This window comes from Nannospalax galili, unplaced genomic scaffold (assembly GCF_000622305.1).
Source record: "Nannospalax galili isolate Female #2095 unplaced genomic scaffold, S.galili_v1.0 scaffold3, whole genome shotgun sequence".
In the NCBI taxonomy this organism is placed as follows: domain Eukaryota; kingdom Metazoa; phylum Chordata; class Mammalia; order Rodentia; family Spalacidae; genus Nannospalax; species Nannospalax galili.
In genome coordinates, this window is record NW_008351466.1 from 5,641,551 (window position 1) to 5,666,995 (window position 25,445).

Sequence of the window (25,445 nt, forward strand, 5' to 3'; positions counted from 1 at the left end):
ACAGGTTGTATGTACTGTGGGGGATGGAGCATGGTTACATTTCAAGATTAATGCAGCTGTGGTTCATCTCTAAAGAGATCTCTAAACTTAGTGTCGAATTCCCCTTGAAATATGAGCAGATACCCCTCAAAACAAAGCTGGATTGACTATGAACAAAGAAAAGGAAATGCATAGAAGAGAATAACTAGACCTAACAACATAATGGATTCTGGTTACAACGACAACAGACCTGACTCAGAACCAGTTGCCTCAAACAAGTAAAGCATTATTTTAAAAAACTAGGGAAGACATAGGAGAGGCAGTTTCATATACTATACCTAAGTTCAGTAGAATGAGGTCAGTTAAGCACTCTGTCCTGAGACATACACCTTTCATTTTCAATTGTTTTCAAATAAAAAGAGAAAATACCCTTTTCAAGTTGGATTGTTTAAATGCACCTACAGCTACTACTGTCTAGCAAAGGCTAGGCAAGCTCTCCCTACTGATGCATTTCAAAAAAGGTTGGCAAAAGAAAGCAAGTGCAAAGGGTTTTTGACAAAAGAAGACTAGAGGGAACACATTTTCCTTTCACAGAAATACTATTCTAGGAAATCAGACAAGGTAGCAATTCAACCAAGAATACATAAGATATTGGGAAGATGAACAGGGAATTTGGAATTTTTCAAAACAGGCAACTGCATAGAATTATTACCTTAAAAATTGAGTAAGGATCATATTTTATAAAATTATTTCTTTAATAACCACATGATTAGAAGAAGAATTTCATTACAGCTTTAAAAATAAGGGTTAAACAGCCAAATAAAGGAACATATTACAGCTTCCATCTTATAGCACAGCCTAATCCAACATTCTTTGAAAATGTTGTTCTTTAAAAATGTAATTGTCTTAACCAACAGAAGCACACAAGTCTGAAAAGAACGTCCTAGATCCTGTCCGATCATCAAATGGCTGATGTCTGCATCTTTTTAGACCTATAAGCACCTGTCCATTTAAATGAGGTTCCAGATAACTCCTGTGCAACCTTTTTCAGAGCTCAATAAAAAAAATAGGCTAAAAAATTTCAAGAGTTTTGAAATATCTACTCTGATAAAGAGACGAGTTTTTAAAAACAATGTACACTTAAAGTAGACTCTAGTACCTGTTCTAAAAAATAAAAGTATTATATCATCCATAGTTAATTGCACATTTAAAAGGACAATTATCTTTTGATTCCCAAATGAATCATATTATCATCTTCTAAGTTTTTATGAAGAAGCAGATGGAACCTACAGTTGATTAAAATGACAGTCTGATATTCTAAGTTTAGGTTTTAATGTTTTTCTAATATCATTATAACAATGGCATAACTACTTTCTAAAACTATGAAAGGTTTTCCTTCCCATGTTTTCCCACTAACTAGTCAAGACATTTCATACTTTATCGATTTTTGAAGGGTATAACTAGGTAATGAGTCTTGACTCTTTGAAAAGAAGAAACACAGAAAGTTTTAAACAGAAATATATGTCATCTGTGTGAAAAGATATGAAATTTACATTTTAAAAGTGCTTCACGTTCCTGTGATAATATATACATACATGCATACACATGTAGGACCACACAGCAGAGTCATTCTTACAGCAGAGATCCACACAGTGAGAAAGGATGATAGTTAATAACTCTTCAAGTAAGTGAGTGGAGCTGAGTTATAAGCCAACAGTACTATAACTAGGGTGTGCCACTCTCTTTAGTACACAGTGGGTACTCAATAAATACTTGAAGAATTAAAGTGAAAAAAAAAACACGGAGAGGGTTTCATTTGGAATAATTCTTTTGCATATTTAAATAAAACAGTAGATTTTGTATTATTTCTGAAGACCAAGGGCTCAAGGATCCAATGTGGGTGGGAAAAAACATGATTTAAAAATGTTTAATTTATTTAATAACCACATAATTAGCAGAAGTATTTCATTACAACAGCACTGACATAGTCAATAACAGCTTCCAGAGCAAAGATGCATCGCTTTCAAAATTGGCTGTAATTTTTAGGTTCACAGTTTTGAATTAATACAGTTATATATTATTGTACTCAGTATAAACCCTATAAGACATAAAATTGAATGAGGTTTTAACCTTTAAAAAACAACTCCATTTCATTTTAGAATATACTGTTTCACACAGAAAAACTCACTTTTTAATGCAAATAACATTTAGATGTTTGCACATGCATCTCTAATCTATATAAATCTGATTATTACTAGTCTCAGTCTGTTGCTTTCTGGGATCCTTGACACTTGAGCATGGATATAAATTTATCAGGTAGATTTCAATGGTAATATTTTTCATATCTACTAATTAACATGAAGCAAATTTTTATGCTTCTTCCTCAAATATAACTCATTTTAAAAATTTATTGATGTTTTTGTGTGTATTTCATACAGAACATCCCAATCTTATTCATTTTTATACCTGCATCCCAAATGGCACCCTCCCAACCGCCCCTCCTCCCCACAGGAGCCCATATACTCTGTCATCCCTGCTACTGACCACTGTGTTGTCAGTGCCCGCAGCCGTTCCCCAGTGCTAGTCCATCAGTTCAGTCTACTTAGCGTATCTAGAGTCCCTAATTTTAGGAAGATCAGCTGTTCCTCATGTAGCAGCAATCAGTTTTCAACATTCCTTTAGATAAGGTTGGGGTCTGCTGTTCACTTTCCCAGTTCTATATGGTTTACTGTCTGAGAGGCTCTTGGGCCACTCTGGCCAACAACTCAAAGGAAGGTATCTCCTGTCTGGCATTGTTTCTTGTTATGTAGCCTTTAGCTATACTCATGGACTCCTAAAGAAATATACTGATCACTTTACTCTTTGGTTATACTTTCCATTTGGGTGTTTACGACCATACAGTTGGCCCAAATAAACCAATTTAATTTTGCTCTTTAAGATGTTTGAGGATCTGTTCCTCATGGGTCATATGGGCTTGGGAGGAGCCACTGGTTCCTTTCTTTTACCAGTTCCATCTATGTGAAGATAAGGCAAATGTCTTGTTTGACCATGGCTGGCTTCACTTGGAAGCTTGGAGGAAATGTTTCCTCTGTGTTGACCCTCCTTTCCTGTGTTGACTGGACACTGGTTCAAGTACTTCTGGTGGGGTCTCCATGGCCTCCTTGATCAAAAGGACAGGTAACTCACCACACTTAGAGGAAATTGAAACAGTTATACAAAACCCCCCGACTAAAAGTGTCCATGACCAGATGGATTTGCAGCAGAATTATGCCAAACATTTAAAGAAGAGCTATATCCAATACTACTTAATTTCTTCAAAAAGACAGAAATGGAGGGAGAACTTCCAAATTCCTTCTATGAAGTCACCATCACTCTAATACCAAAACCAGGTACAGCTTTATTCAAGAGATGTGAGGATGGTTCAATATATATACGTCAATAAACATCATAAATCATATAAATGGACTCAAAGACAATAACCACATGGTCATCTCAACAGATGCAGAGAAGGCCTTTTACAAAATTCAACATGCATTTATGTTCAAAGTCCTAGAGGGAACTGGACTGGAGGGAACATACCTCAACATAATTAAATCTATATACAACAAACCCATAGCCAACATCATTCTAAATGGAGAAAAACTGCAAGTATTCCTTTTAAAATCAGGAGCCAGACCAGGCTGTCCATTACCTCCACTCCTTTTTAATATAGTGTTTGAAACTCTTGCAAGAGCAATAAGGCAAAAGAAGGAAATTAAAGGAGTAATAATTGGAAAAGAAGAGATCAAATTATCCCTTTTTACAGTCGATATTATACCTAAGAGATAACAAAAATTCCATCAGAAAACTCCTAGAAATGATTAACACTTTCAGTAAAGTGGCACATTACAAAATTAATCTACAAAAGTCTGTAGCCTTTCTATATACCAATAACAAGCAATCAGGGAAAGAGCACATGGAAACACTCCCTTTCATAATAGCCTCAAAAAATATAAAATTATCTCGGTATAAACCTGACCAAAGACATTAAAATCTCCACAATGAAAAATAAAATTTAAAAAAAGAGTTGGGCATAGTGAAGTTTGCTGGTTCTGAAAACCTGTTAGGTATAATTACTAACATGAATCCAAATGCATTTGGCTGAGGTGAGACCCAAATTAAATGCAATGTAGGTATATAATAGCTGTTATTCACTTGATACTTTTGTGTAGTAGGAATTAGAATATGAAAATATAAAGCCAAGGGAAGGCACTAATAAGTGATTAGGGCACTTAGAATGTGCTTTGGTCATTTCTTGTGTAGTCAATTTTACTGTTTACACCCACCTGTTCCAATATTTTTATAGCTTTTTTTTTTAGTGAACACACATAGCAACAAATATATTGTTTTAAAAAAAGCCAAATTTGTAGCTGTCAGCTTAACTGGTCTCCTACACAGACTGATGAAACATTGCTAAATGTTCAGCACACTGAAGACAGCTCTTACAGTTTTTGCAAATCTGAGTTTCTGCATTTAGAATGTAAGAATTCTTAATGAGACCTAAGTAAATTACCTATCTAGTTTCACATATTTATTTTTGTCTTCCCATTTGAAAGAATATTTTTAGTAGGTGTAGAAACTTGTTTTACTGCTAAGGCTGATAGAACGAGAGTTTAGAACTTATTTCCAGCAAAGTGATGCCACAAATGTAATTATTTTAGTATGATGTCAGAAAAAAAGCAATCACTAATGATAAGTACGTAAAATGGGCTATAGGAAAAAAATGAGTTAGAAGTTTAAATTATTCTAGAGTATATTCTGGAAGTAGTATAGATTAAGTTTACTCTCCTTTACTAATCTGGTCACATATACCAGTGGCCCACTAAAGACTGTAACAAAATCCTAGAGACCTACCAGTAAATATATACTGTCTTCTGTCTGCCCCAAATTATATTAAGTGTTATATGCTGCACACTTTCACTTGTGCTTGGTGTAAAGGCAAAAGGTAGTTTTTGAGGGAAGGAGATGTGGAGGAGTGCAATGAGGGTTGTGCACTGAAAGAGAAAGACAATAAATGTGGGCAGGAGAGATGGCTCAGAGTTTAAGAGCACTGGCTTCTTTTGCAGAGGATCTGGTTTCTATTCCCAGCTCATATGTTGGCTAACAACTGTCCATAAGTCTAGTTCCAGGAGATCTGACACCCTCTTCTGGTCTCCACAGGCATTGCACACATGGGTGTACTTAATGCAAGCAAAACACTCATACACATTAAAAAAAAATAAGAAAGACCATGAATGATGTGAAAATGGCCTTTTGTATAGTCATACAATCAGATTAATCAAAATATTTATTACTCTAGGCTGCTCAATTAAATGATCAGTAGTTACTATATGTTCTTTTAAATTTTTCTTATTCAATTATTATTAAATCACTATTAAGTGCTAAGTATGTTTATAAGAGTGCTAAGAGATTTGCATTTGTCTTGTCATTTGCTTCTTATGAAAATACTCTGAGATAGATGGCATTCCCTTCTCTGTCTTTTAGATAAGGAAGCTGAGGATCAGAGAGGTTAGGGGAACTGCCCAAGGATACACTGTATAGGGAACACTTGGAGTTTGTTTGGCTTCAAAAAAAAAAGGAGGGGAGGCAAACTCATTTCCATTGCAGGCAAAGCCAAACATGGGAGGCTGGGAGGCACCTGCCAAAGATAACATGACATTAAGGATCAGCAGGTTATCTCTTCCCATTTGGTGATTGCTAGAATGACAGTACACCTATGTACCTCAATATGTTGACAGTGTTTGAATTTAAAAATTCAAAAAAAATATTTATCAAATGTATGACAACAATACACATGATGTTGCATTAAAAGAGACCCAAAGATGTTTCTTGAAAACAACATAGTCCCCAGGCTGGAGAGATGTCTCAGTACATAAGCATGCTTATTACGTAAGCATGAGGAAGTGATTTCAAATCCCCAGCACTTAGGTTAAAAAACAGAAGCTGGGCATTGCTGTGCATGTACCTGTAACACCTGTGCTATGGGGCACGAAGACAGGAGGAGTGCTGGGGCTTGCTGGCTGTCCACCAGCTCCAGGCTGGGTGAATGACACTGTCTCAAGGACAGAGCAAGACACTCAATGTCCTCCTTTCATCTCCAGTTCATATCTGTGAGCTCCAAATAACTGGGAAAATTTTACTATAGTGAATACTTTTTTTGAGAAAACAATCCCCAAATCTCTGTAACAATAAAAAATCAAACAGAGAACAAAGAGAATAAGCTCTGATTTTAAACCAACACAATTTTTAAAAAATGTTTGCTAATATAGGGAACAAAGTGATTTACATATGCTGTGTACTATCTATTCTTTATGCTTCATAGGTAAGGGTTTGCCATGTCATGACTTTCTTTTAGGTCTACCAAGTATAGGAACTTGCTTAATTTTGCATTTACAGCTATGAGGTATTAATTAGCATTTGCAAAATATGCAAAAATGATGGTATGTATTACCTTAGTACTTTATATTACCAGAGATGCTTAAATACTACTTGGATCATTTCCAATATTTGTGGAGATTTGCATTCATAATTTCAGTTATTATAATTTAAGGTTTGGAGTATGATGTCAGGAAACTAGTTTTGATCTATTCCAATCAAAACAATGTGAAATGAATTTATTCACTTTGATGATGTAATTTTTTCAGAGTCATGGTCTACCTAGTTCAGGCTAGCCTTGAACTTGAGCTCCTTGTCTCTGTCTCCTAAGTGCTGGGATTACTTACAGGTGTGCAACACCATGCCCTAGTCAAGAGATAACTGGTTTAAATCTTCAAAAAGAGAGTGAAACAAAATCATTACCAATTACTACTGGTGGAATTTATTTCTTTGTGAAACAAAGTTGGAGTTATTAAGAATTTTAGTATAGAGTTATGCATAGGCATTTAGAGCATGGGAAAAACATGCAAAAGGACGACAATGGTCCTTGCTCATGGGTTGGCACAGGTTTCTTAAGAGACAGTGTCCCTACATATACAATTTAAATGTTTAGGCTTATGTATCAAACTTTGGTATTCTAGGGACTAGAGAGATGGCTCAGCAATTAAGAGAACTGACTGCTCTTGAAGAAGACCCAGGTTCGAATACCAACACCCACGTGACAGTTAAGAACCATTTTAAACTCCAGTACCAGGGGATCTGATGCCCTCTTCTGGCCTTTGTGGCACTGCATGACAAGGGTGCACTTACTCACATGTAGGCATAACATTCATACACGTAAAATAAATAAACAAACAAAAAAGAAAAACATTTGCCATTTGACTCTGTGAAGACTGATTCCTCACCAAAGAATGAGGCAACACATTCTTTATCCTTGTACTAGAAGTAAAAAGGCAATTCTAATTTCCACATAATGATATATAAGGAGGAGCCAAACTGTTCCTGATTAAATAACATTTGCATCAGAATCACAGTTGTAGTTTGCAATTCATAAACATTCATTTTTATGCATTTTTCTATTGCTTCCTTCAAGTCACTGCAGTTAATTGGTGACTTCCATAAACATGAAAAGAAAGAGATTTATTTGCAAATATTTGACATTAATTAATGGCTTTAATGGTCCCTAAGTTAATTATCACCTATACCAATAAAACCAAAGGTTGGAAAATGTAGATGACACCAGTACTTTATGTAGTTTGTATATTGTGTGCATGCATTTTAGAGTACATTTATTGATTTTACATAATTTTTGCTGAATATAAATTAGTTTTCTCCATTTCACATTTAAATAAATACTATATTACTGTGCATGCTCTAATTGTAATTACTTGGGAAATGATGCAATAAATGTAAGTTAGATGAATGAAATAACCTAATATGCTAAAAGGCGTCAATATATAATTATCTATTGGTTAAACTGTGTGGATCTGAAATAAAGTCTCGTGCTCTGCAGAGCTCTTGCTTGCAAGGTGCACAGCCGTTTTTCATCCTTTTATGAAGTTTCTCCTTCCTCTTACCAGCTTCTTAAACTGCCACATGTTTAAACTCCTTTGAAGAGAGAATCAGCTGGCAGCTACCTCCTTTTTCTTCACCTTTCACTGTTCTTTTCCAGATATATCTTCCCTGTAGTCACCTCTCCTTTCTTGTGCTTTAGGTATACTACCTCGGCAATCCCTGAAAGGATTCCTGCAATAACCTGAGCTCTCCTCCCTCATCATGCCAGCACTCATATCTCACTTCCAAGAAGTCTCATGTCTTACTTCATTGGCTGGCTCCATTCTCCCTTATGCACAGTTTTCCAAGCCCAAATTTCCTCTCAACAATGATAGCAACAGAAAGTATTTACACAATATTGAAGCATTAGAGACTGACAATATGTCGAAAGATATCACTCTATATACATAGACTCAAGTGTAAGTAATGCATTTCTCAGGCATCTTTGTTGGTTACCTTCATTTAGCCCTCATATAACAAAGCAGTTACTGATATTATTTCATTTTATGAATGAGGAAAATCAGGCACAGAAAGCTATAATACATTGACAGAGATTATAGCCTGGTAAACTGTAGGGACAGGACTTGAATTTAGGACCCATTCTCTTAATCACTGGGATGTAATTTCCCATGGGCCATTGAACATAGTTTATCTAATGCCTGCTGCCCTATGTGCTGATGTGTACCACTGCTGATGTTATTCTCTTTTACTTGACTAGCTTTGACTCTGCTCAGCCAAATTTTTATCCATCTTTCAGAGTGTAGCTCAACTAATATGTCTACAACCTATACTTAATCTTCTCTTTGGAAAGACAACATTTTTGCCAAACCCAACTGATTTCTTCTTTCAGACTGTTCCACAGAGCAAATAATCTCTATTAAGTTTCAGCACATGATTTGCTATTTGCTAGTTCAACTTTCTTTAATCTCTTTGACAAAATTGAAAACTTCTTCCAGGTGGGAATTATTTCTTGAGTTTTTCACAGATTCTTCAATGAGCATAAAATAATTCAACAGCATTAGCAGCAAGTATATTCTGGGCCCTGTGTTATTATAGTTAATTATCTCATTTAATCGTCACTGAAACTATAGAAGATAAACGTCAGTGTCCTATATTACAGCTGAGGTAATTGAGGCATGAAGAGATAAAGGAAAAGAACAAGCATACAAAGCTGGGTGGCAGAGCTGAAACTCATCCCTTCTCTGACATAACAGTCACTTTTTAAGCATAGTCACAAAATTAGCCTCCTTCACGTACAATAACTCTCATTTTCTCTTTGCAATAATAAAATGTGTCTTATCATGGCCTTTGCTTCTGACCTCCAATTTTGTCAAAATGGAGCTTTAGTACATGCTAGTTTCTAATTTTTCAAATAGTGTTATTTTCTAATTATGTGCGTATGTGTATGTCTATTTGTGAGTTTGCACATGTGAGGGCAGTGCTGGAGTTACAGGTTGCTGTGGGATGTCCAATATGAGTGCTGGGAATTAGACTCAGGTCCTCTGGAAGAGTAGTTTGCATTCTTAACCACTGAGCCATCTCTCTTGCTTCACATCCTGGCTTTTATAGCTTTAACTTGAATAGTCAAATTTTCTGGCTGCTTTGTTTTGGTGATGTTTTTACTTAAGTCTGAACTCAGTTAGTCACATCTTGATTACCAAAATAATATTTGTGTTTCTTTTACTTTACTATTTGTAAATAACTAAATTCCAATATTTTTCTACTTTTAGTAAATGTATATAATTTTGCATGATAAATATATTTCACTGTGGATACCTAATACTTCTGTGAGTTCATAGGAGGTTTTATGTTTATAATGGAGTTTGTCATTTTTCTAAGTTAATATGCAATAGAAACTGTTAAAAAGCACATGCATTTTAAAGCCAAGCATGATGGCACACACCTTTAATCCCAGCATTGGGAGGCAGAGAGGCAGCTGAATCTCTGTGAGATAGAGGCCAGCATAGTCTATATATCAAGTTTCAAGCCAGCTGGGTCTACAGGGAGACCTGTCTCAAAAAAAGGAGGGGGGATGGAGAGATGGCTCAGTAGTTAAGAGCCCTGGCTGCTCTTGCAGAGGAGCTGGGTTTGGTTTTCTGAACCCACATGGTGGCTCACAACTGGACTTAACTCCAGTTCCAGGGAATATGATGCCCCCTTCTGGCCTCTGTGGGTGCTGCATGACATAGGCATACTTACATGTAGGAATAACGCTAATACACACACAATAAAAATAAATAAATAAATAAAAGAAGTACACGCATTTTTAGTTAAAAATATAGCTATCTTTGTAATACTGGGAATGGAACACAGGGCCTTGCACATGCTATGCCAGGCTTCTATTACTGAACTAGATGACAACTCCTCAGTTCTTATTTCAACTGTACACATTTACAAGCTACAGTGTGATAATTAGAGACATATATGCAATACATAATGATCAAATCAGAGGAATTGGCATTTCCATCTCCTTAAACACTTTTGGTATTTTTGATAAATCTATAATGCACATTTACATGGCACACTGAGCTGTACCTTGATATCTAACTAGATTCTTCTTTTCTGCATCTTTTCATTTTTGTAAGTTAGACTATATTCTTATTTTCTTAGAGGAATCTCCTTTTGAAACTTATGCAGAAGTATGAATGTATACATTCCAAGTGTATAATGATACTACAATGTATAATATATTAAGACGCTAATGTTGAAGTTTACTATTTGATGGATATATTTAGAATAATGTAAAAAGAATAATCTTTACTTATTTCATTTTAAAATTATGTGTAAATATGTATGTCTGAGTGTGAGTTTATGCACATGAGTGCAGTGGCTATGAAGGCCAGAAGAGGGCGACCCCTGAAACTGGAGTTACAAGCAGTTATGAGCCATCTGATATGGGTGCCGGGATCTGAACTCAGGTTCTCTGTAAGAACAGAATGGACTCCTAACTGTTGGGCCATCTCTGCAGTTCTGATACATCTTATTTTAATATGTATCTTTCCTGCTCCATCAGTGAAGAGCACAATATGTGGAAAAAATAATTTGGATAGTTACAGTGTTTTCAATGACACTAGAAGTGCTAATTAGTCGTATCTTGGTCATCAACGAAAATACATTATTAGAGAAAAAATTTAAAAAGGTTCTTTCCTTATTTTTTTCTCTTACAGGTATATTTTCAAGGAAATAATGAAAAATTGATAAATACTTGGGTGCAGCTAGGAACAGGGTGGTTTTGGAGAGCACTATCATAACATAAATACCAGACTGACTCAATTTCTAATTACTTGTTCTTTTTTTACTGTTCATTAAAAGTTTCTCAAAGTCTTGATGGGGGACTCCTGGGGAGGTCCAAGATTATTTCAGTGTATCTGTAAGATCAAAACTATTTTCAGAATGTTTTTTGTTTTTTCTCTCATACTTTTTATTAGTGTGGATTTTTCCAGAAGCAACACAACAAATGATATTATATTAGATTAAATGTCAAAGCAAATGTGAGAATAACTCATTTTTTATTTTAGTAAATTTCTGAAGAGAGTTATGGCACTGCGTTTTCTTCCTCTTCCTACAAATTCTTTTAAATTTTTGCTATCATTTTTTCAGACAGTATCTCACTGTAGCTTAGGCTGGCTTGGAAATCATTTTGTACCTCAGACTGGCCACAAACTTATGGTAATCCTCTCGTCTCAACCTATCAAATTGACCCCAAGAATAGTCTAATCCTTTTCACTATGGAAACTAAATTAGCTTTCGTAAAATGTTATTTATTTTCAACATGAAATAGGTCTATTATTGTTCTTTTAAAAGCAAAATAAATAAAATTTGTCTCAGTTGTAATTCTAATATGAAAAATGTCAATATGAACAATCTAAAACCCAATATTTGGGGTTACTCAACTACTTTTAGTATAAGTAGAGTCTGAGAACAAATAGATTCAGAACTTCTGATTTGTATTTTTTTTAATGGTGGTCTCATATAATCTTGTATATGTTGAACTGTGTGACTTGTTAAGATGGGGTCCCTATTATACTATAAACTGTGAAGAACAACATGTGAAGAGAAACACAGAGGAAAAGTGTCTTGTGAACACCCAAAAATCTGCTTTTAGGAGCGATAGAACTACCCAAACTTAGGATACAGGCCTGTAACAGATTCTGTTTTAATGTCTTCCAATGGAATATGACCCTGTTGATACCTTGATCTTGAACTTCTAGCCTCCAGATCTGTGAGATACTATGTCTTGTTTTAAGCTATCCAGTATCTGGCATTTTATTGTGTATCCCTAGCAAACAAATAACTTTAATCTTTGAACAAAACTCAATGAACCCAGAGTCTATATATTTAGATTAGACTTCTCTCCTGAGTTTCATTCTCATATGCATAGTAGCTTTTCAAAGACTGCCCTTAAAGATTTTTTTCTTAAAGATTTCTTTGTAAGGCATCTGCAAACTAAGCATAATCAAATTATATGAATCACTGTAACCATCATGGTCAACTTTGCTCTATTACTAAATTTTCTTTCTCTGTGACTGTATTACCTTTCTTATTGTTTTCCATCTTCAATTTCTACATGTAAAGAATCATCAGAGATAGTTTGCCTTTAAACACTCTTCTTGTGTTGGCTGGGCAACATGGCTCAGATATTTGGCCAAACATTCCATATGCTTCCATGAAGCTATTTTAGAAAATACGAACATTCAAATTGATGGTCATGAAAAAAGCAGATTGAATTCCCTTATGTGAATGGACCTCGTTCCATCAGTTGAAGATCCAAATACTAGAAAAAGACTAATTTTCCCTTAAGCAAGTGGGAACTCTTCTCCAGTCACTCAAGACTTGGCTGTTTTCTGAGTCTCTAGCCTGCGGGCCTTCCTTACAGATTTTGGACTTGCCAGCCTCGGTTATCACATGGATCAATACTTTAAAATAATTCTTTCTGTCTGTCTGCCTGCCTTGATACACAGAAAATTCTGTAGAATAGTTGCCATTAATGTTATTTTTATTGATATTGGCAAGGGTAAGTGCAAACATTCTATAGTTAGACTACATTTCCATTTCAGTACCGATAATTCTAGTTTTTGTGTTTTATTTGGGCAATTTCCTTAATTTCTATGACCCTTTTTTTCCTATATACAAAATGAGATGAGTACTCACCTCATATAAATATGGGGATTGACCTAAAACATGCTTACAATTTTTAATATACACACACATATATAGTAGCAAGTATTCCAATGTTAACCATATTACTGTGTATCATGATCCAATTTTATTTTGCTTTTATGTAAAATTTTCTAAACTTTGGTCCTTATAGTAAAGAAGGTGATTTCTTTCTCTCTGCTATAAAATTTAGCGATCAGTATGTTTGCTTGGAAATTTTCTTAAGGAAAGGGGCTATGTTTTCCTTCCTTAAATTTTCAGAGTAGATATATGAAAATGGATCACTTTTCTTTGTCTCTGCTCATCCGCCACCTCAATACTCCCCATCTGTTTTGAGGCAAAGTGGCCTTATATTTGTGATCCTCTTGTCTCTACTTCCTCATTTCTGGATTACATGTCTGTGCCATCATTCTGAACATTTTATTTTCTCATCTCTAAAAATGCACCCAAAGTCAAAGTATCTACCTCTAATATACTGTTATCCTTGCTCACTGGAAAACACTTCCTGGATACTAATGTGGATGCACCAGCACATTGGATTTAACCTCACGATTGAGCAAGATGTTGTGCAATATTTTTGTTCAACTGATAACAGTGCTGTCAAAATCCATTATGACTTGAAATGTTCAGGTCCCCAAGGAACACACTTGTCATGGCACTGTCAACAGATACACGCCAACAAAGTGAAACCAAGGTCAGAATCTCATCTCCCATGTGACTTTTTAACGTTTTACCTCTTTATTTTTTGGTTGCTGTCACCAAGCCTGATCTAGAATATAATGTAATAAATTAATGAAAGGAAGGTGATTTCAACAATATAATACCTTGCATTGATTACCAAAAAATCTCGAATCTTCACTGTAGAATAAGAATTACAAATGGCAATAAGAGGAAAATTTGACATAAAAATTGATAATGATGTGAATTTTCTATTAAGAATGAAATTATTTTATAATCAAACATTAAATAAGTAAGATTATTTTGCACTTTAATCATGTTTCAAAAATTTCATTTTTTTGTTATGGAGGTGTTGCACATGCTAAGTGCCAGCGAATGCATATATATATGAATATATTTAGTTTTAAGACAAAGTCTAAATTGTGCCAAATGGTCTGGAATTTATAATCTTCATGCCTCAATCTCTTAAATAGATGGCCTTATAGGCTTGTGGCACCATAGCCTGCTCAAAAAATTAAAATATTTTCATACCTTTGTTTATATCAATGAGCTGTTTCTTCTTCTTCTGGCGTTCCACCTTCTCCTGTTCAGCTTTCTCTTTTGCAAGTTTTGCCCTCCTGCTCTTCTCTTCCATTTCTTTTCTTTTGTGGTTTTCTTTCAGTGCTTCCTACAGATGCAAACAGAACAAAACAAAATATTTTCATTATTTATATACCGTAGGAGTACAGTTTAAAATTATATAGGTAAGCAGAGTTTGGAAATTTTCACAGCAGCTTCAGAGTCCAGGCATATGCTGTTTGTTGACAGCGACAAATAATTATTTTTAAGATATCTCTTCTGAAAAAATTATTTGAAATAATCTTTTCAATTCTTATTACTTTGTGCAGTAGAAAGCCAGCGATATTGTTGATGGGCTTTAGGGGAGAACCTGCTACTATTACTCTGCTAACTGGACATATCATTAAACTGATTTCTAATGACTCATTATTATATACATAAGTTAATGCATCTCTCATCTCTCACCAGAGAAGCTTTTTCTTGTAGCAGATGGTGATTAACACAGAGACCCACAACTGGTCAATGTGCAGTGAATAAGAGGCTGTAGACTGCTTAGCACTGAATGGGACACTTAGATCAAACTTCAGAGATCATTATGAAAGAGAAGGCAGAAAGACTCTAAGGGCCAGGGGTGGTAGATGAATATGAGGGAACCATGTTTTCCAGATACAACAGAGCACTTGTACACATGAACCCACAGTACTTGTGACAGCATGCACAGACCTGTGCAAGTCCAAGCCAGAGAAAATCTCAGGATGCTTGGGGGTGGTAGACAAGAAATCTCAGCTTAGCTGAGGAACTACTTGCAACTGATAACTGTTAGGAGGAGAGTCGGTGTCCTTTAAGGGTGTGACACCTTGTAGGTTGACCAGACTCCAAGGCATGGACCCAAACACAAGAGCATTTGGGGGAAACAAACTACACTCGATAAATCTAATAGAGGACATGAAGTTGGGAGTTAGTAAGGTGGGGGTGGGGATGGGAGGGGATCTGAATATAATCAAAATAAATTGTATGAAATTCTCAAAGAATAAATAAAAATATTTAAAAAGAAAACTATACATTCCTCAGTGCAAGTTCATCTACTGAGATCTAGTCAGCCTATCTAGAGTTCCTTGCTTTAAGATCAGATATTCTGTATGAAATACAAAAATTCAATAAAAGAATTAAAAAAGAAAACCAAGGATATCAATGTTAAAGGTTTAACAACAAAAAATACTTTCTCCATTGTGAAAATATGAAATAGTTTTGATACAGAAGCAAAGGAAGAATTTTATCACTTATTGTATATTTTTCTGTTATGTGCAAAATGGAGGTTAAAAAAACCCTACTTCCTAGGATTTTAGTGAAGAGAAATGAGATACACACTTGAAGTGCTTACAACAGAGCCTAATACATTATAATCAAGGTATTTTAGTCTATGATGTGGTAGTGATGTTGCTGGTAGAATGATTACATATAATGATGCAGGACGCAAAATAATCAGCGGCATTATCACAATGAAGAAACACCTGTAGCTTAGTAAGTTTTTCTACACCAAGATCTTTAAAGAGGATGAAACATATTTCAAGCTATCATATATTTTATGTTGGATATTTCTGGAACTTCAATGAATCAGTACATTCCAGCACATGGTATTACAGAAAGTAGAAGGATAAATAGAAATCAGCATCCTAGGAGTTCAGAGAAGTTACTAATTCAGAGATGTATCAACTATGAGTTTCTTCTTTTATATTGTTTTTTTCCCTGTTATGATTGATTGACTATACTGCATGCCATATATATACTGTTTTCCCAGATATTTTGTTCCAGAAAGTCTAAAAAAAGAAGAAAATGAGGAAAGCTTCAAGAATAAGAATGCATTTACAAAGCTTTACTTAGAGGAGTCGATACTGAAATAATTTGTGTTAAAAGGCACAATTGTTTAAAGTATTCCTGAAAATACTTCTAAAAAATTTCCTGGTTTGTATGGATTGATGTCCTCAGATAAAATCTAAAAGATTTTACCTTCAGTAGCACCCCGTGTCCTGTTGCCCTTGTTAGGCTCCTACTCTCCATTAGGCTAAGAGCACACAATTACCTGGTTCTTATAGGCAGACTCAAAGATTTACACTTAGAGTTAAGTGAAACCCTAGATTCTTAATTTCAGAGTGGCTTCTTGAATTTCAGCACTACTGTCATTTAGGGGTGGATCATTTTTTGTTGTGAGTGTTGGCCTATGCATTATAGCGTGTTTGATGAATCTTTGGCCTCCACCCACTTACATGCAAATATCATCTCTTGAAGCGTGTTAACCAAAATTCTCTAGGCACTGCCAAATGTTATCTGGAGGGCAAAATTGCCCTGGAATGATGAGTAATAATTCTGAGAACAAATGACTGCCCAGTGTTCAGCCTTAAAACAGACATCTATATTACCTTCTCCAAGACTCAGGGAACATCACAGAACACAAGAAAGACTTTAAGTGTTGGAAGATAAGGAGGAAGGCCAAGAAACCCTGTCTTATGGATATGATGCAGTCATGGCACTCATGAACTAACAGCTGCTACTGACTACATAGGGTTTGCACCAGACCAAGCCCATAAACATTCAACCACAGATAGGGAGGGGCTCATGGGGTCACACCCAGGTGATCTAATGACAGTCTAGGGCTGCTGGAAGAAAGGGAAGTCATTGTTTTCAGTGACCTAGTCACTGGTAAGTTACTCATGCCCTGGTGAATAGCTTCACTGTCATGCCCATGAGAGTAGCCCTGTGTAAAATAAATGAGTCACAAAGTAAAAATCAAAATGAAACAAGAAGATACGAGGCCAGGCTTGGTGGTACATGCCTTTAATTCCAGCACTTAAGAGGGAGAGGCAGGCGGATCTCTGTGTGTTTGAAGCCAGTCTGGTCTACCTAGTGAGTTCCAGGCCAGACAGCACTATACACTGAGACCCTTTTTCATAAAATAAAACAAAAAGACGTGAAAGTGGAATGAGGACTTGGTGAATGAGGCCTTGTAGGGGTGAGGAAAATAAGAGAGGGTGGAGTGTGACCATAATGTATTACAAACATGTATAAAATTGCCAAGGAATAATTAAAAGAAATCATCAGTGCCTACTCTGCTGAGTCGGGTTTCCTCTTCCAGATGTGTAATCTTCTAAATGTTTTAAATATTTGCCTCAACGGTCAGACAGTTATGCAAGTTCAAGGGTAGAAATCTCTTGTCTTTTCATTCACTTGTTTTAGTCTTAAAGGATGAGAAGTCAATGCAGATGTGACAGCAAAAGCACAAGAAACTAGATTAAAACTACACAAGACAGCTTTAAAGGTGTCATTCCAATAACACTGTTGTATTGAGTGGTAGAGTTCCTGCCTGGTATGCACAAAGCTTTGGATTAATCTCCAGCATCACAAATTAAATTAAGTAATTAAAAAAATAACACTGTCAAGAAAGTAAACGAGATAACCCTGAGAATAGGAAGAAATGTTTTGAAAACCATGTATCTGATAAAAATATAAGAAGACTTGAATAGAAGAAAACTAACCCAATTAAGATGGGTGAAGGAAGGCCTAGAGAGATAGCTTAGCAGTTAAGAACACTTGCTGCCTTTGGAAAAGACCTGGGTTTGGTTCCCAGGACACCCATGTTGGCTCACAGTTGTCACTAACTCCAGTTCCAGGGAATTTGATGCCCTCTTCTAAAATCTGTGGACACTGCATGCACATGGTGCACTTACATACACACAGGCAAAACACTCACACATATAAAAGATTGGTAAAAACTTCATGACAAAATGAAAAAGCATCACATATTCATATCCCAGTATGAAGAAGCTGTATGACTTTTGCTAAGCAAAATGAAAGGAGGTGAAAGAAGTGAGGTCAATGCTTGTGTACATGTTATTAAAGGCCTGATCTTTCATGTGCTAAATAGCCACCAAGATCCAGGGGGACATCAATCTACCTGGCTATTTCAACAGTAGACTACTGGGAGGCCTCATAACAAGGTTATTAACGTCGAAAAATACTGTGGCAACATTCATTTGTCTTTCTTCCTGTGATAGATATTTTTCTTCTTTTTCTTTTCCTTCTTTTCTCTCTCTCTCTGAGAGAGAGAGAGAGAAAGAGAGAAAGAGAGAGAGATCTCATAGGTCTCATGTATCCCAAGTTACCAAGCTGTCCTAGAACTTTCTACTCAGTGGAGGATGACCTTGAACTTCTAATCATTCTGCAGCTAACTCCTGAGTATTGGTATCTGGCTTTACAGTCAGGTGTCATCCTGCTATTTTAAGTGGTGCTGGGGTTGAAACCAGAGCTTCTTTTAGTTAAAAAAAAATGGAAGGAAGAAATGCAACAGGAAAAATGTCTGAAATTTAGCACAAAATATTCAACAACCTAATTTTACACTTCTCACTGGAATCTATATTGCTTTGTTGAAAATGTGAACAAATTAAAACTCTTACTTTCCCTGCTGTTCATAATTAACAAGTGAGACCTGTGGAATAAAAACGTCATGTACAAAAAATTAGCTATTGCAAATGCTAAGACTTCCTTTTTATTACAGTTGAAGTTTTAAGAAATGGATGGAATGGATTAAAAAAAATCCAACCAGGTCTGATATTAGCTCCATTTTTGTGAGGTCCATATGACGTAGCCATGTTCCACAAAAAAAAATCTACCACTGTCACTAGTATCACAACAAACACTGCTCCCTTTTAGTGACAACTATAACTTCTCATTCCAGTCTTGACTTCTTCATAAACACTTTTCAAGTAGTGGGATCACACTGAAAGCTGAAAGTCTATTTCAGGGACAGAGAAGTAAACTATTAGTAGTATGGATCTTAGAGACAGAAGTATGGTTTCAAATACAAGTTCCATTTCTAACCCTGAGAACTGTGTGTCCCTGAAAAGGATATTTACTTCATTATCAGTCTTAGTTAACAAATTGCAGAATGGAACTACTGCTATCTAAAGCACAAAGTTATTGAATATATCAAATGAAATAATGCCTATATAAATAGTGCCTAGTATATTAGATATGGTCTTTACACAGAAGCTATAATTGTCATATGTGACAGAAACACTTGAAACTTTGAACAGTAAGGATTTTATCAACCACATTTGTTTTCAATGTTTCATTCTCCAAAACCCTTACCTCTTGTTTTGGGAAGCCGAGTACATGGTTTCTGACTGAAACTGCATCATATGAACACTATCTACTTTCATAAGGATCCTAAATGTAATTTATTTTGGTGATATGGATCAAATCTAGGACCTTCTTTATATTAGGCAAGTGCTGAAGCACTGAAGTAGATACGTAGACCTTAATAGGATTTTTACCTGTGCCATAATATTGGCATCTAAATTAATTCCTAAAACCTCAAAGAATACATAAAAATATTTTTAAATTTATACATTTTACTACAAGTTAAGCACCCCAAATCCAAAAATCCAAAATCTGAACTACTTTGAGAAAGATTCAAAAGTTCCATATTTTGGAGTACGTCAATTTGGGAGTTTGTTTGGGACTAGGGAGGATGAACTAGGAGAGTGCATGCAAATATTATGAAACCCTCTGAGATATGCAATCTGCCTGGTCCTAAACCTGCCAGATAAAGGATTTAAGGGGAAAAAAACTGCATGAAAATCTAGTAAACACAGTACTTGGTATACAAAAAGCATTTAATTAGTGGTGATATTATTATTATATCATTCACATAAGATCATATGAATTTCAGTCAGTTCTATATTCCTTTTACCTAGAAGCAGGTTGATGTATGTGTACACACAGTAAAGCAAAGGAGAAATTCTGGTTGAAATGGAAATCTTGTAATATCAAGTAAAAATATAAGGAAACAAAACATACACATTCTGTTACTCATAAGCTTTGAACAGACAATAGAACTTGCCTTCCTGATCCATGAGATAAAAGACATAGATATAATGAAAACCATCGGGCAGTGAGATGGCTCAGCAGGTAAAAGTACTTGCCACCAATCCTGATAATCTAATCTCCATGCTTCACATAGTGGGAGAAAAAAGCTGAGTCCTGCAAATTGTCCTTTGAATTTTGCACACTGAATTTTGCATTGGCACACACACACACACACATACACACACACACAGACAGAATAAATAAATGTAATAAGAAAGTAAGTTTGGATGTAAAATTTGTCAAGATAAACTTAATCTGAGAAAAATCTAAAAAATGAAAAAAAATCATAGACTACATTGCTATTAGGCATAGACTGCTTTTGCTATTAGTAAACAAATTTATGTATCTTTTTAACATTCAATATGCCTTCTTGATTGTAGTATAAATCCAGGGATAATGTTTTTAAGGCGGGAGGTGGAATTTGTGGGGAAGTGATTGTTTATGTTTTTGTTTTTAAATCTAGAGTCAGTTCTGTTACATTCCTAAGAAAATGATGTGTACAGTCCACAAAAAAAATCATTTGATTTCAAAATAAATAATTTATTTCCTTACTAATTATTAATCTCAGGATAGGGGATTCACTTGCTGTGCCTAAAGATTTACACTGGGGACCAGAGACTCAGACCACCTGCCATTCTATGGAATCCTGCCAACGATGTACAGGGCTGGTCTCGCCCAATTAGTTAATCTTTTTCTAGAAATGCCCTCATAGGCATGGTTACAGATATGTTTTACTAATTTTATAGCTTTTCAATCCAATGAAATTGGCAATAATGATCAACCATCATAACAGTTTCACATTATTTTACAAAAAAGACCTTTGTGTTTAAAAAACATCCTCCCTCCTACCCTTTTTACTGTGCTTCAAATATTAGCTTTAATTGTTCTGGTTGCTAGTGAGCCTTCTGAGATTTTCTACATTTTTCTGGAAGCAAGGATAAAGAGGTATGAGGAAACACAGACCTCAATGTATATTGCCACTAAGTAATGCATAAGTAAGTTGGACTGAGGTCCTTTTGTGTTGGCTTGGTATAAGTGGGTGAAAACCATGAGTATTTAAGCTGGGAATAAACCAGGATTCACATTTGTCTAGATATTTTTCCTCTCAGAGTGATAACATCAGGTTACAAGTGAGAAGTTTAAGATGAAATTTTCAGCATGTGACTGAGGAACTGAACAATCAGATGATTAGAGGGTGAAACGAATACTCAAGATGACAGCAGTGATTCATTAGAATTTTCAGCAGTAATCATGGTCAAATTAAGGCTTTCCATTAAAGAAAGGAAGGAAACCTATTCTTTAATTAACAGCAAACAACATTAGATATTCCTTTTCTATGGTTTCACTGTGTTTAAGGGGCATATTGGATTGAAGAAGTCACGACAAATGCTCAGGGCAATGAGTTTTCAACTGCAGCAACCAGACTTGGAGAGTCAGGGCCTCTTAAGAGTTTATAAGTAGTATAATGTTGCTAAACTTTTTCTTTCTCAGAGATTTCCACTTATTATGGTACAAGTGACCTTTAAAGTTCCTCTTATGAAAGATCTCATGAATACTTCATCAACCAATCAACTACAATTGCAACAGAGAGGTATAACTTTCTTTCTCACTGGCATAATTGAAATCTTGATTAGCTTCCTCAAGTAGTTAGGTGACTCAGTAATAGACACTGAACAAATATATTGATACTGTTGCTAGATGGGGAATAAAGTCATGCTTGTTAACCTATATAAATATGATACAAATCAAACATGCATCATGTGCCACAGGTAATGTAGAAACCAAATAGAACAAAATAGAAACGTTCTGTTTCCTTCCTTTCTACAATGTTCTGAGTCCATCTCCTTTCCAAAATGTACTTTGCTCTCCCATAATTTTTCACCTTTCACTGAAGGTCTGTCAAATTTGTTTGAGTATCCACATATTTCTATTCACTATTGAAAACAAAATGCTTTTCAAATAGACTACAAGGCTTTATACACTCTGGACCTGTACATAGTCTCTGGCCTTATGTCGCCTTTGGCCCTTACTCTCCAGGCTCATTGGTTTCTTCCACTTAGCTTGAGCCATTGCATCTATGTTCCCTTTCACATACCTCCATCCAGTCTCTTTTTTTGTGTCCCCTCATCCACAACCTCCTCCCTGTCCACCTTATACAAAAGAGTCCCATAAACTCTTTCTGTTCCCTTTTCCCCAGTATTCTCTCCATAACATAAAAGGTCAAAACCTGGTTAAACATTCCATACTGTTCACAGCTTCTCAGAAATTAGTGGCTGCAGCTAGTTGATTTACATAATAACAGTTTTCAGCCTGCGAGTTCTCAAAACACTAAATTACCAAGAGCATCTCCACCCATAGTTCCCTATACACGTCATATTTCTTTATTGTGAAGATCTTAGCAGTCTTCAAAAGAAAAAAAACCTTAGGTACTTTGCAATAGTGACTTTCTTTCTAATCATCTGTAGGTTAGGGTTCACTGACATCCACACTTCTTTTCTTAGAAATGCCAATGCTTAGTGTCTCTGAGGCTTGATATCTGTGACATTTGTCATACCAGTGTAGCTCAGTTCTCTGCCCTGAAAATTCACTTGAATAGAGATTAGCATTTACATTCAGCCTCCAAGGTTAGGAGAAAAGATGCATGCTAAATTTGAAAATGAGATATGTTTTGTTTTTGCTTTTTTTTTCAGAGACATATTTGCAGGCTCCACAAACATTACCACAATACAGCTTTTCGAGTAATCTTTTGGTTTAAGACAAAATGTTTTCAGGTTTGGGTGGATAGTTCACACACAAAGTTCCTTGAGTTGATTTGTATAAATGACTCCGTTTTGGCAGAGGAGAGACTCAGGGAAGAAACTAATCTGTGACAGGTGAGGGCGCCAGCTGAAGTGATTCAATGAGGTACTCGCAGAAGAAGCCCTCTTTTATTCCGCACAAACAGCTTACTGCCCATACTCCTTAGGAAATAACTAAAAAATGAATGTGTCTTTCACTTGCAGTACATATCTGGAGTTTTGACAGATAAACAGATCTTTGCACACCAGCATGGTCGTGAAGAGAATATCAAAGGTAAATTATTAAAAACAAGAAAAAAGATAAAAGACTGTTATGTGCAAATCTCCTTGGATATTAAACTTGCAGTTGGTTACAAAGCGGTCACGCGCTGATAATGATGGCTGGCTGTGATCCCTAAGGTCTTCTTTTTAAAATTTGCCTTACGACTGCAAAACATGTGATGTGAAGTTGTAGGGGAAACTGTCTCTCCCGTCACAGTCCATTAGAATACTGAGCTATGATTAGCTGGAAGTTAATCTGCAATCTGTAGCATGGAAAAGGTTTTCAAATGCTGCAAGTTTCTGCAGACACTTTTTGTAGTTAGGAATGTGAGCATCCATCTTTGCATCTGGGAAAGAAAAACAATTGAGTTCAACATATCCCTGTGGACCGCTATTTGATTAAAACCTATGAAGCACTTTGAGTGACTATAGGAAATTAATCTATAACTTTCTTTTAAGCCAAAGGAAGAAAATGAAATTCTGAAGTGACTGATGCAATATTTTAATGGGAAAACATGTTGGGGAAGTAAGAGTGGGGGATAATGCAGTCCTGTGTTACAGTACTGAGGCCCGAGTTCACTGCTTTAACACTGTCTCTGAGAAGCTAGAAGAGGCAGCACAATCAATAAGGTTTTGTTCAGATGCTTTGCAGTGGTGAAGATTCACAGTAGGATCTCATGCAAGTGGTGAACCACTGAGCAACAGCTCTGGCCCTGCAATAAGGTTTTGATGTGATCAAATGGGGTGTAGTGAGAAGCATGGGGAGACTTGGATGAGTCTATCAAGTTACCTTGACAAGTAGAATTGATAGACTTGCCAAACAGGAACCATCCTCAAGAAATGTTAGCATGAGTCTTCTAACTGTAGACAGTTCCATGACCTCCCCCAGGAACCTATTTTGATACTTTATCACTTGTAAAAAGGAAATACATCCCTATGTCTCAGCAAAAGCTGTCAGTTTTTAAGCCTGTACCTTGTTTATTGACTGCTGTGAAAAAGAAAACTAGTCAGAAACTTCCTTAAAAATATTTTCATAGAGGTATAGCTTGTCCCCAGAGTCACTGCAGTGCTCAAGTTCAACAAAAGTGAGGCTAACACTCAAATGCAATATAGGGTTTTTTTTCTTTCTTTTTTTTTTTTTTTTTTTTTTTTCCAGTTTGTAGCATGAGGGACCTGAGAGTGATGGGTCTTGGAAGTCTTCTGGAAAATTTGTGGTCATGCTTCAGAATGGCCTCACACAAATTTCTTGCTTCAGCCTCTTGAATGCTGGGGTTACAGGTGTCTGGTTTCAATAACAATTCCTAGAATAACAACTTTCTCACAGAGATTTCTTTCCATAAATTTAATAATGTTTAGGTATTTCTGTGGGTCTTCTCTACTTGTTGTACATTATTTTTAAATTATCCATTTCTCCATTCCACTATACTTCCCCCCAAATAAGACAAGGAAGATTGAAACAATACTCTAAAAGATGTGCTAGCTAGAAAATTTCCACCAGTTTTAGTGCTCTAATTCTTCTAAAATGTAGCATTTGTTTTGTAACATTTTGAAGTGCAACTGTAAAGCTGTAAGAGCAGCTCCAATGTTTTTGTTGAAACCATCAATCTTGTTTCTAAACAGCTACCTTAGGAAGTCATAAATTTATTTTGGTTAGGGCATGACTCTGTGTTTGAAACTCCTTTTTCAGAATTGATCTTGGAATCAAATGAAATCAGTTTCGTTATTTTAGATTTACATTATTTTAAACCAGAGATTTCGTTGCCCCTTTCCAACATCTATTGTGCTATAAAACTTGGTTTAATCTCATTTTTGGAAATTTCACAATTAAATGCACCTTCAAATTTCAAATATTAACTGTATCTGGAAAGATCTAAAGCATGTACACTTAGGGAATTCCAAAACAGGTGATCTCAGAAATTTTAGGGCAAGGTCGTTCTCTTTATGCTAATGAGAGATATAAAATTCCTTTGACTCTAAAAATTCCTGCTGTGTCTTCTTAAAAAAATAGTCACATTTCATATACTGCTTTATTCATGATAAGTTCTGTTCCACTAAAATTGATGAATTTTTTTTCTGATATATTTGTATATGACAATTTCTCTATGCTCCTTGCTTTAGATCTTT

The 25,445-nt window shown here is 35.6% G+C and overlaps 1 protein-coding gene across 5 annotated transcripts in view; it reads right to left on the reverse strand.

The window, feature by feature from the left end:
• Positions 1–25,445, reverse strand: part of Diaph2 (diaphanous related formin 2) — an 835,758-nt gene that overhangs the window by 180,160 nt on the left and 630,153 nt on the right. For all 5 annotated transcript variants that reach the window (XM_029553627.1, XM_029553629.1, XM_029553628.1 and 2 more), the window contains one exon: positions 14,314–14,449. In XM_029553627.1, coding sequence (XP_029409487.1) covers positions 14,314–14,449 — 136 coding nt within the window. The remainder of the gene's footprint in view (positions 1–14,313; positions 14,450–25,445) is intronic.